General features: G+C 39.9%; 1 protein-coding gene across 8 annotated transcripts in view; it reads right to left on the minus strand.

The window, feature by feature from the left end:
- ERC1 (ELKS/RAB6-interacting/CAST family member 1) overlaps positions 1–13,228 on the minus strand; it is a 267,802-nt gene that overhangs the window by 5,048 nt on the left and 249,526 nt on the right. For 7 of the 8 annotated variants that reach the window (XM_058022067.1, XM_058022070.1, XM_058022066.1 and 4 more), the window contains one exon: positions 8,507–8,595. Coding sequence is in view for 1 of the 8 variants with exons in the window: in XM_058022071.1 (XP_057878054.1) it covers positions 8,407–8,595 (189 nt within the window). In the remaining 7 variants the exon portion in view is untranslated. Of the gene's footprint in view, positions 1–8,406; positions 8,596–13,228 lie in introns of those variants that run through there. The other variant, XM_058022071.1, reaches the window with a different exon arrangement.

The following is a 13,228-nucleotide window of genomic DNA, read 5'->3' on the forward strand; positions in this document are numbered from 1 at the left end:
GAGAACCAGGAGAGGGCAGTGTTAGCAGGGAAAGCACAGGTCCTGCACCACCATCACCTGCCCAGCCAGCACCCCCCTTACTGGCCTGTCAGCCAAATCCTCCAGGTGAAGGACAAAGCAATTAAAGTAATGAAATATTAAAGCACCTGAAAGAGACTGAACTTCAAAACTGAAAGAGGGTTGGTGGAAAAGGATGTTGTCTTCAGTGGGGCAATACTGCAACATCAGTGAAGTCTCAGTTTCTTGCTCTACTAGTCAGCATTTATGTATTTAATAAGATGCCTTATAAAATCAAGATAAGCCCAACAAAAGAAGCTGATGCCAAAGCTAATAAATCAAATGCAACCAAACAAAAGCAACCAACTTAACCAGAGGAAGAAAATATTTCCAAGAAGAGAGTTTTTGACCACCAGAGCCCAAAAGGAGATGGCTCTGAATGCTGAAGGCCAGCAACAATACTTTACAAATTAGCACAGACAGAAAGTCTACACAGCTGGCTGGCAGATGTCTGTGACGAAACATCTTTGGAAAAATAGCAATGATAGCCTTGAGTTGAGTTTGCTAGCTTCAGAACAGCAAGATTTAATAATGTGATTCCTGCTTCAACAAAGACATCTGAATTGAGTCTATGGCTGGTTTGAGCATTTCTAGAGCAGGGATATCATCTCCATTGACGTCACTGCTCTCGGCAGCAGCCAGAGCAGCACACGCCAGCCCTTCATCCACCAAGGGGAACATCCAGGTCCCAGTGCCATCACTGCATTCACCTGCATGTCCAAATTTTAGGGAAGCTTCTCTGAAAGTATTAATATCTGCTCCTGGTTTCCTAGATTTTTCCAGTTCTGCTCCTGGTTTCCTAGGTTTTTTTTTCTTCCAAATGCAAGCTGACATGGTGTTATCCTCCCCCTCCCATTTTTCTATGGAAATAAAGAAATGTGAACAATTCTTTTTTGTTGGCATTTCCAGCAGTTGAGGATATGAGGACATTCACATACTTGCCTCAAAGAAATGACCAAAAATGAGAAGGCAAAGGCAGATATGTTTTTTGTATAGTTGATGACAAGTAAGAATAGACAGCTCAGAAAGGAAAGGACAGCAAGGACCCCAGAAGTGCTTAATAGTATTTATCTTTGGACAGAACAACAGAAATGGCCTTCAACATCTCAGGGCAGGGGAGAGAAAGCTTGCAGATCATCTGCAATAGATTCAGACACTTTTCAGCACTGCTGCCTTCCTTCCTGTGTTTAGAGCAAGTCATGATAGGAATAATTTTCCATTTAGAGTTAAAAAAATCCCTAACAATTCACCATGAATTTAGCTTCTCTGTTCCAAGATATTTCAAAACTTACTTAAAGATCAGTAGACACTCAGAGTCATATGAATGATTCATAAGAAGATAACTTCATGGTTAAGAAATAGGATGCTATGGTTTTATATGCAAACTGGGTGAACTGTGCTGCTGCTCTGCAGAACCTTTGTGGCCTCTGCTTTTCCCATAATGCAAACAAGGCATAATCAAACTAAGATTCTTTAAAACTTATTTATACTCCCCAGTGTGATTTTTGCCTCATTAACAATTCCACAGAAACACTGATGAAAAAGGGCAAACACAGATAAAGTGGTGTCTAATCTTGGGCTATGGACAGTAAACGTGAATAGAGAATATGAGGAGCTTGTAGAGCAGCACAAAAAAAAAGTTAGTGGAGAACTCCTATAAGGATATGATATCAGGACATAAAATTATGTTTTTCCAAAGTTCAAGTCTTTCTGGATCAGGTTATGGTTAGTCTGAAAAACACATTTAGAGCTTAAAGTAACACAAGTAAGCACCAAGAAGAGATTACACTGATTTAATCTAAGCCTTTGTTTTGCCTCCAGTTAAATTTCACTGCAGCTCAGGCAAATGGTCAAGAGCTTTTGCATCTACCCAGATAAACCAGTGGAAATACATGTGTTTGATGCAGTGACAACTAATTACATATAAACCTTTATTTCTCAACTAAGTACCTATAAAAGAGCCCAAAGAAAGAGCTACAAGTATGGAAATCCAGTCTGACAAATTTCAAAAACAAAAGAAGAAAAATTTTTAATGTAAACCCTTGAATATTTCTGCTCTATCTGGAAATTTGGGGTTTATGTTAGCTCTTTCAAAATACTTAAAAAGCATGCATTTAAAAATTAAAGTAAGATTTCAAATGAAACAGTCTTGTCTTTTTAAATAATATCTACAATGCACATTGGCCATTTTTATTTGTGCATGGAATTACTAATTTTAACTAAAATATATACTATCCATCATTAACTATTCCTAATTTGAAAAGACATCTAAAGCCAAGCAGAATCCACAGCAGTAGCTCAGCATCAGGAGATGCTGCACAAAGCTGTCACAAGGACCAGGGTGTCTGAGCAAGGGCCAGAGTAACAGAATTTACTACTAGGAGGAAAACATGAGGAGAGGTGAGCTGGCCTTGAGAAAACAAGGGAAGAGCTCAGGGTTGTACCTTCTGCTTGTAGGGACTGCTTCCAATGAGACCACTCTCATTTTCTGACACACCACACACACACACAAAATGCTTGACAATGTCCTCAAATCAGTGTTTTCCCTTTTATATCTCTTTTCAAGTTAGGAGTTATTAATGTTCCTGATTGATAGTATGCATTGTAATTAATATTAGCAATTTCATGGACAAATAAAAATGAGTGATGTCATGGCATTAAGGCTAACTCACAGATAACACTTGTGATTTTAACCAGTATTTAAGAACTATGACACTGTTCTCATCCTCACCCAAACCATTAAATATGAAAGTTTAAAACACTTTAAAATGTAACAATTTTAGAGAATTCCCATATCCATTGCTTTCTCAACCAAACTCAGGAAATAGATTTGCACATGAAGAAGGATATAAATTGTTGCAATTATTACTTCTAATTTCTAACAGAGACCAGAAGTGGACTGTTTAACTTTAAAATACATTATGCATTCCCATAAGATTACAAATTAAAAATAAATGACATAAATCAAGTGGGGGAAGATAACAAGCTAATAGAAGAGCAGTCAGAGAAGGAAGACAAGGGTAGTTGAAGTAACTCTGAAGTAACAGAGTAATTTAGAATTACTAAATGCAAATCATAGCAGAGTAATTTCTTTACAGAAACTAAGTAAGTTTCTGTAGATAACTAAGTAAGTTTTGAGTAATTCCTCACAGATGACACAAGAACACCAGCAGAATCTGAATAAAGAAGTACACAGGATGTTTATAAAATAACTATTTGTACTTTAGAGTAAAGTTTATCCCACTTGCAATATTGTTTGTATAACAAATCAAAATATGTGTTGAATATTTTCAGGATTTACCAATCAAATATGCAGGTTTAAAATGAAATTTGACAGCTACAGGTATGAGGTTTGGTGTCCTTTTGTACAGAAAGCTTACCATTGCTGTGTGGAGGCTGAATGTGAATTTCAAGGTAAATGTTGTTCCTTGGAACCAAGCCATGCCTCTTCAGCTGACACAGCAGGTTGTGAGTGCTGCAGTGAAATGACATTATCACCTTTCTCCTTCCTCTGTTTGGGCAGCTGAGCAGAAAAGGCATTCCTGATTTCCTGGGAGAGGATCAGTAAGCAGGAATCCCTAGAAGGTCTGTGCTTTGGCTGCTGCACAGGGAAAGGGAAGACAGCCTTCCTGCACAACAAAGGCTCTTGGATGATCAGTAAGATCATTAAGATTAAGCAGGTGACTTCTGAGAGAGCCTCAGGTGGAAATGCACCTGCCCAGGTGCCCCAGACTGCTGCTGATGCCCAGGTCACAACACAAACACTGCCAGAAACACCAATGGAGGAGGAGGGAGAGGATGAGTGTGCAGGGAACAAATGGTGCTTCAGGGCCAGCAGAACTGGCAGGACCCCCAGAGCCTGAGGAAGCCAGGACATGCTGGGCATGGCTGGAAAGAGCCTCTGATGGCAGGGAGCCAGGGGGAAAAATGCCTCCTACTCCTAGGGTTAAGAAAATTATTTTAATTGTATAGATCTTCTGCTGGAAGAAATAGTTTTTTCCAAATATCAGCGCAGGACCTATCGAAAAGAAGAAATTCTATGTAATACAAGGTTCTGCACATTTACAGCTGGATTTGGGGTGCTAAGAAACATTGCTGATAGTCCTTAAGCTATCAACAAACCTAACACTGCTGCCTACTCCTACTATCTGGTTGCTCTGATTTTTTGGCTCTTTTTATTTTCTCACACTGCTACCTCTCAACCCCAGTGCAGTGCACCACCTCTAACACACTGAAGTGAGGATTTTCAGCAAATTCCAGTTTCTACTCCATTTTTTTCATTTTTTTATTCTACTCCATTTTTTTTCTACTCAATCCTTTTTTTTTTTTTTGTACAGATAAGAGCAAAACAAAACCCAAACTAGAAATAAAGTGTGGACCATATAATTATGTTCTTAATGCCATTTCCTTTCATAAAGGACTAAAATCCCATACTTACAGGCAACTGTCTGAAATGTGAGACAGAGCAGTCATTCTACAGAGCTCAAGGATATTAACATAATGATACCTCTAGGACAAAGTGAAAGAAAATATGGTATTTAATAGAAATTGCTAGGATAATGCAATTATTTATAATGAATGAATGGAATTTTTATTTCTGAGTGTCAAGACTTTGAACATTCCTCTTTCCTTCTGGTAACTTTGTTTTTTTAATAAGGAAAGTCAAATAGGACATGAATTGGTTGAAGGATGACAGTTCCAGAAACAGTAGTGGGCAGCTTATTTGGGGACATTTGGTCAGAACTGACTCAAAGGGACATTTTCCATCACAGGAATAATTTAATGACATGGTTCTGAGCTGTATAGATCATTTACTGTCCACAGCTTAGTCTAATATATTATTTTAGATTAGGTTTTGAGACACCATATACTCATAAGTACTGGCTTCAATTCTTCATTACTAATGGACCAAAATTTTACTACAGTAAGTCAGCCTACACAACATCTTTGATAAAATGCCAACAAAGAATGATTTAGTACCTTGGCCCCACAGCTTGATTACAATCAATCTTCCCCAGGGATGTGGTCACAGCCCCAGGCCTGACAGAGTTCAAGAAGTGTTTGGATAATGCTCTCAGGCACCTGCTGGGATTCCTGGGAATGTTTTGTGCAGGGATAAGAGCTGGATTCAATGATGCTTGTGGGTCCTTTCCAACTCAGCATATTCTGTAATCAGCTGAAGTCACTAAGGACTATCACTGAACTTAATGGTAGTGTTGAGACACTATTATGGATAAGAGGCACCAATTACCAGTCAAACTTTGAGACTACAAAATTATTTATGTGGCAACAAATTCCCCTTAGATCCATGGTGTTGATGCTGGCAGATACTTTTCCAACAACTATTTGTACATTAATTATTGTGGGTGTACCACAAGAGTGAGAAGGTTAAATCTACTTCATTTACCAGTTGTATCCACCAAAGAAGCCACAGAAAACTCCTGATTTTTGTACCTGAACCTCCCCAGCAGGGATGAAAGACCTACCAAGTATATTGGTTATGATGAAACATAGCAAACCAACCTTTGCCAACAGAAGTTGCTGCAGAGGGAAATAACAACTCCAAAAGCAGCAGTATGAAAAATTCTTAACTATTAAAAAAAAAAAAAACCCAACAGTATGAAAAATTCTTAACTATTTATAAAAAAAATTCAAAGCAACCAAACCAAACTAGGTAATCTCATTGGTGAGAAGTGGCTACGTTGCCATCATGCTTAAATATTATTGGTGTTGGTTAAACGTATCCTCCCTAATCATGTTAGCACTTCTTAACATTCAAGGGGATTAATTTTTTCCCACTGAGGCTTGTAAAGCATTATCTACAGAAGATCATATTAGAAGGGACAGGAGTGAATTTAATGCACTGGATTTGAGGTAATTTATGAAACTCATTAAAATTCCAAAGATGCAAAATGGGTATTCTGTGATGGGCTTCTGCAAATCTGGAGAACTGATTCCCACTCCCCATGGGAATACTTTAAGCACAAAGGAAACTCTGCAGCTAGAAACAGAAAAGCTCCATGGCTTAAATGAAAAGTCTGCTTTGTAAATTGAAATATATCATTAGTTTGTGTTTTGCAGCTGAAGCTTCTTAAATACCATCTGAGTGACTATGGGAAAGCAGAAGAGACAGCTACATTTTATTTCAGCTGACATTATTTATGCTTGGGAATCGTGAATGGAGAAGTAACTTTAAACAACTGTGGTGACAGCAGTGCAGAACTAAGACAATAATGTGAAAGGACAGAAAAAGAATTCTTTTCTCTCTCCAGAACAACTTAGGTAATTCCCTTTTCTCACAATTTCTCACAGTGCTTTTTTTACTGTGTGACCCATAAATGTTGCTCATGGACTAGCAAAGTTTTAATGGGAAATATTTTTTTTGGGCTTACTATTCAGAAGAACTTGACAAAGAAATCTTTTCCTATTTTCTTTACTCACATCTCTTGATCAATAGCAAATACCGCCTGTCCCCACGGATTCTGATTATATATGAAGACCCCACAGCTATAACTAATGAGGAAATTTATTTCAGTGATATCCAAACTTTGCCCATATCCACTCTCATTTTCACAGGTGCCTCCCATACATACCTACAGGTTTTGTCACCCACTGCTTCATCCCAATCTGACAGACAAGGTGGTTCAAAATAATTTGCCTCATGTTTTGATTTATACCATAGGAGCTGTAAGGCTTTAACAGAGGAGGATGGCATGCATAAAAATGAAGAAATTTTAATCCTGTACCAGTGATTACAGAAACCAGGAGGCTCTGAAGGGAAAAGGAATGTGTCATGCCTATAGAGGCAAATGTAGATATTGAGGGAGGCACACAGCACATGCTGAATCAGTGAAAGGATGAAGACAGGTACAAAAAGAGAGCATGACTGTTGTGTACCATCTTGGCCCTGTTACAGGCATATTTATCCCCAGAGGTCTGCTCTTTCTGAATTTTCAGACATGCTTTTGCTGGTTTCCTGCAATTTCACTGCTCTCTCCAATTTTTGAATCAAAATTCAGTCTTGATTAGAAAGTTCAAGGAAATTAGTTTTAAAATCACAAAGGAAGAAAACCAAAGGTGAAGTGTTCAAGACAGGCTCAACGTATGTTCACTGACCCACAAATCCCTTTTTAACTGTATAGGCCTTACACTAGCTTGTGTGCACTGGATAGAGTTTGGTATAAAACATATGAAAGTGAATAGTTAAAGACTTGGCATAGTAATCCAAAGTCAGGGTTAAAAACACAAAACTTGTCACATTTAGTTCTGGTACAAGTTCCTTGCAGTACTTTAATTACAAAAAAAAAAAAAGTAATTCAGTAATATAGGATTAGAACAGTAAAGTAAAGAAATTGAAAAGAGAACTAGGAATGAGTTAGAAAAAAGGTTGTAGGGAATGATGAATTATAATCCACAAACAAGAGATAAAAAACTGCCAATGAAGGGACTAAGGAAGTCAAGACATTACCAGAGCTGGGTGAAAGGAAGATTATTTCAGAAGATGACTTATAACTAGACTGACAGCCTCTTGTGGAGACATCCTCTGACAAACTCTTATTAAATTCTTTCAGTTCTGTATTCCAAAACTTCTGGAAGTATACAGTTGGGTTTCTAAAGTCACTGTGTGTGTAGATAAGCACACTGTATCACATCCAGCACACTGAGTCCAATCTTGACTCAATGCAATCCAAACTAGAGTTATCCAGTTCCCACAAAAAGTATCTGAAAAACCATTTCTCATTTTTTACAAAAATATAGAGCTCAAGTGCATAAATGCCTACTGGACACCCTTTGCTGTGACCTTCCAGAAGAATACTGCTTCATTTTTTCTCGATGTTTGTGGGCACATATTCAAGGTAAGGTAAGGTGGGTAAGCAGCAGAAATTACTGGAAGAATAGTCTGTAGCAGCAGGTAAGGACACTGCATTCACTTATATAAAGAGACTAATAAAAATGTGTCAATTAAAATATATATGGTTTATATAATTAAAGATTTAAGATCTTGAAGACTACATTGAATTATAGAGAGCAGCTAAAATTTGTTAACAGTTAAAACATGGCAAAAGTGAATATCTTTTGGTATCTTGGTACCTTGCAATTTGATTTCCCATGAGTGTGGAAATGCATGGCCCCAAGTACAGATAAAAGAGCAGATGAAATTCCATAATGAATAATAATATAATCATAAATTAAAAAAATTACTGACTGCTTTTATCAGCTGAAGAGTTCATCTTTGCTACCTGCTTTCACCACTCACAACATGGTTTCACCACGTTTTGGTGCGGCACACCAATAAAGCCCCAACCAGCAAGTTCAGGGCCTTGTTCAGAGCTGAACCCACAAACTCACCTGCTCCTGGGTCATCTTGTGCAGCTCCTTCTCCCAGGCTGCCTGGTCATCATCCAGGTGGTAGGAGGCCGGCGGGGTGAGCCCACGCAGGATCAGGGGGTCGCGCTCGTGGCACAGCGCTGTCAGATGGCCGATGTACAACTTCAACTTGCTGCGGTTCTGGTCAAGTTCTAAGAGGGGCTGAATTATCTGAAAATAAGAGAGCAGAGACAGTGAGAACACGCAAGCAGTGATGAAGGCAAAGCTCAGCCTCTAAGTTACAATCTTGTCCAGCTTCACAGTGGAAGAAACCTGAACACTCTTTCCCTTGTACTCCTGGTCCATAATGTACCAACCATCCAGAAGGAAACCAAGGACACTGGCATTGTATTTGCATTCCCCCCAGATGAAGGAAGGAGTGATGAACCTGACTCCATGTTCTCAGAAGGCTAATTTATTATTTTATGATACTATATTAAAGAATGCTATACTAAAGAATACAGAAAGGATGCTTACAGAAGGCTAAAAAGCTAATAATGAATTCTCGCAACTCTTTCCAGAGTCTCAACACAGCTTGGCCCTGATTGGCCAAAGAGTGAAAACACCTCACACCAGAAATCCAATTAAACAACCACCCTTTGGTAAACAATCTCCAGACACATTCCACATGAGCAAAACAGAGCAGATGCAAATGAGACAATTATTGTTTTCCTTTTTCTCTGAGGCTTCTCAGCTTCCCAGGAGAAAAATCCTGGGTGAAGGGATTTTTCAGAAAATATGAATGTCACAAACAGCCTGAGACCCAAGCAGTGATGAAGGCAAAGATCAGCCTCTAAGTTACAATCTTGACCAGCTCCACAGTGGAAGAAGCCTGAACACTCTTTCCTTTGTACTGGTCCATAATGTACCAATTATCCAGAAGGAAACCAAGGACACTGGGGAGAGGATCCAATGGTGACAGCTGTGTGATTAGACTGGGAAATAATGATGATATGGATGAAAAATGAAACCATATTAAACTGAATGCATTAACTCTACTGATTATCCAACAGTACTTTGGTAAAGTACTTAAAAAAAATTCTGATAAAAGGTGTCTGTCCACAACTTGTCCAAAAGCAATGTCAATATAGATTTTTAGCTTGTTTTGCCAACAAATATTTCATTGTAAATTAAATAGGCAATAAACATGTTCTAAAGAGAATAGCTTCAAATTATGCCAAAACACAACAAATCTAAGATGATTGCATCTCTACTGCAGAAATTGGATAGAGATATATCTTCACCAGAAAGTTAAAATTCAATTTTTTATAATGCTTTAGATAGTTAAGGTATAGTCTTCTATAGTTTCGAAATGGCAATGACTTTTATTAAATAGGCCAGACTCTATATAACAAACTAAAAAACTGAAATCAAAAGACTTTAATAAAGTACTATTTTATTTCATTATACTTTACCCAATCTGAATATAATCACTGTTCCTTAATGCAATCCAAACCAGAGTTATCCAGCTCCCATAAAAAGTATCTGAAGAACCATTTCTCAATTCTTTACAAAAATATAGAGCTCAAGTGCATAAATGCCTACTGGGCATCCTTTGCTGTGACCTTCCACAAGAATACTGCTTCATTTTTCTAGATGTTTGTGGGCACATATTCAAAACTGCAGTAATGCAAACCTCTAAAGGTTTGCACCTGATGAAAAATTAGGGAAGAACTGGGCTTAGGGCCTCCTTTCCATAAAATGAGGTGCTGGGCAGGGAGAGCAGGGAAGCCCTGCCAAAGTCCCAGCAATTTCTATTGGTGTTCCCAGGCAGAGGCTGCACCTGCTGTTTGTTACTGGGCTGGGGATATCTTTCCAATAGGGCACCTCTGACCCTGCTAATGAATAAGGAGTGAGATAATCTCTGAGTCAACAAAACAGGGTGCTGGCATGACTTTCAACAAAGATTCTGGCTTTGACCCCTTTTAATAAGGCTGTCAGGGCTCACTTGTTTTGTTTCTAACACTGTTTTACATGGATTAGTTGCTGTAGAGTGTGAGGATCTGAGAGGCACGGCTGAGCAGCTAACTAATGTCAGGCTCTGTGTCCTGCTGAGCTCAGCAGCCCACACCAGCACATCAGGGTGCTGCCACACTCACAGGCAAACAGGGAGAGGATTCAGGCAGGAAACCTGCACAGGAGAGAGTGTGAGGTCATGTGCTTTAGTAAAAACCTGTACAGCCTTGGGGCAACCTCTGCTGTATATGCATATATAAACACACATACAAAAATAATGCTTTGTTATATCAGGACAGGATGAGGGGACAAGGAGGTGGATGGAACCCTGGCTGAAGGGCAGACCCCAGAGGGTCCCAGATCCCTGTAATTAGTGGCACTGGGTCTAGCTGGAGGCTTTTCACTAGTGGTATTGTCCAAGGGTCAGTACTGGGCCCAGTGTTGTTTAACTTATTCACCAATGACTTGGATGAAGGGGCAGATGTCTCCCCAGCAAGTTCACTGATGACACAGAGCTGGCAGGAGTGGCCAATACCCCAGAGAGCTGTGTCCCTTCAGAGGGACCTTGACACGTTGGAAGTAGTTGGAAATTCCACAAAGGCGAGTGCAGGGTACTGCACCTGGGGAGGAACAACCCCATGTACCACCACAGGCTGGGGCTGACCTGCTGGGAACAAGCTGCCCATGAGCTGGCAGTGTGTCCTTGTGGCCAAGAGTATCCTGGGGTGGATTAGGAAGAGCATTTACAGCACGTCAAGGGAAGTGATCCTGCCCCTCTGCTCTGTTCTGCCCTGGTGAGGCCACACCTGGAGTGCTGTGCCCTGTTCTGGGCTCCTCAGGACAAAAGGGACATGGAGATCTGGGAGAGGAGCCAGTGAAGGGCAAAAAAAATGATGAGGGGACTGGAGCATCTCTCTTACAAGGACAGGCTCAGGGAGCTGGGCCTGTTCAGCCTTGAGAAGGGGACCTTATCAATGTCTGAGTATCTAAAGGGAAGGTGTCAGAGGATGGAGCCAGGTTTTTGGTGTTACCAGGTAACAGAACAAGAGGCCATGGGCAGAAACTGATGCGCAGAAGTTCCAATAGTCAATAGTCTCTATGGTAGTTATTGGACTACCATAACTAGTCCAATCAATGTAGCTGCCTTGCACTCTTTTCAGATACCAACAGTCTCTCCAATATCTATCAGATGTGCAGATTCCAGTCTGAAAAGAATCTGTCTGCATAACTTTCCTGGCTATTCTTAGTGAACAGAAACCCTCCTTGATGAAGAGAAAGCAGAGCTATCTAGCAAGTAAGAATGGAAGATTTTCATACAACAGTTCATACAACTGCTCAGGGATAAATTCCCTTTCCAAGCACATTCCTCCTGCACCCTTCCCCCTTTTACCTCGAGCTGGAAAGAGGCCAAATGAGGCGTGTGAAAGTTCTTAACCAGCATCCCCCTAATGCTGTTCACAGAGCAATCATTCCCCTCACTTGGGATCCATTAAAAGCTGCCAGTCAAGTAGGAAGTGCCCTTATATCTGTGTTCCTGCCCTATCTAATTTGAACTGGCCACTTAGCAAGAGGCACTGTGCTTCCCACACAGCAGAGCTGCCCCTGCCTTATCTCAAGAGGGTGTAAGAGCATTTGCTAAGTGGAAAAGCATGGCAGGGCTGGGTTCACAGCCCACACCGTGTTCTCATGCTCAGCTCAGAGCTGCAGAGCTTTCTAGGAAAACAGTGGGTAAACACAGCAAACCCAGGAATATCTTCTGAAGCAGCCCTCATTCATCCATTGCCCTGATAGGTTTAGGCCATCCTCATCAATGCATGGAATGAAGTCTGCTTAATGTACCCTCAACCTCAGAATATTGCTAATGGCCAGCTAAGTTTGACAGCATTTCACTAAAAAAGGCAATCACTACAACTGAGGCACATTTCTGAGGCAGAAATGTGAAATACCTGACAAACCTCTCATGCAAACCCAAACCAATTCAACCAACTAATAAAGATACTTGTGAACATAGTCCAAATTCAACTTGAGATTTTGCAAATTTAAAAAAAGTCTGTGACTATGATAAATGTGAATCTAACTGTAGTTGTACAAGTCATTAGGCCAGAAAAGCTTTAGAATGAAATGATACTGCTTCTTCAATGGTGGTCCTACTGTCACTGCACAATGATCAACTGAAATATGGGTAAGTGAATTTCAAATTTTATATGCTAAGTCTCTCCTTTTAAATATCTCTATGTACACAGCAGTGTCTACTGGAAATATGCAAAAAATACATAGGTGTTTATTTGGAAAAGAAAACCAGCAATGTCCACAGACATCTGCAGAATAAAGAGTGAGTTTAATCAATGTGCAATTCACCACAACCAGGAGCTTTAAATTATGCCTTCTTCAGGCAGAAGGGTTAATGACCTGGTCACCTTCCTCCCTGCTAACAATCCCTTTTTCTCTGAAGGAAGCTACCACTTTTCTTTTTCAGAAACAAATACTTTACTAATTTCAGAGAATACCTTCTAAATCTCTACTTTAAAAACCTGCAGCTGCCATTTTGAAATAAAGTCTTACAGACACCCCTAAAAGCTGCCTGTTTTTGCAACTGCATCAGTCATCCTTGTAAAAGTTATCTCCTTACCCAACTTGCCTTACTCATCAGAATAATGCATCAATGTGGAGGTTGATCATGGATCAACAGCAGCTATCTTTAAGAAAAACGGAGAAAATAACATTTTTTGATACAGCAAGGGCAATATAAAGTGCCATATATACATTTGGCACTGGCAGGGACTGCTGTCATACTCCCTATTAGCCTGAGTGCCTTGTTTGCAGATTTCCACTACAGACTCCTAAAGGG

The sequence above is a fragment of the Melospiza georgiana genome, chromosome 4, assembly GCF_028018845.1.
Source record: "Melospiza georgiana isolate bMelGeo1 chromosome 4, bMelGeo1.pri, whole genome shotgun sequence".
In the NCBI taxonomy this organism is placed as follows: Eukaryota; Metazoa; Chordata; class Aves; order Passeriformes; family Passerellidae; genus Melospiza; species Melospiza georgiana.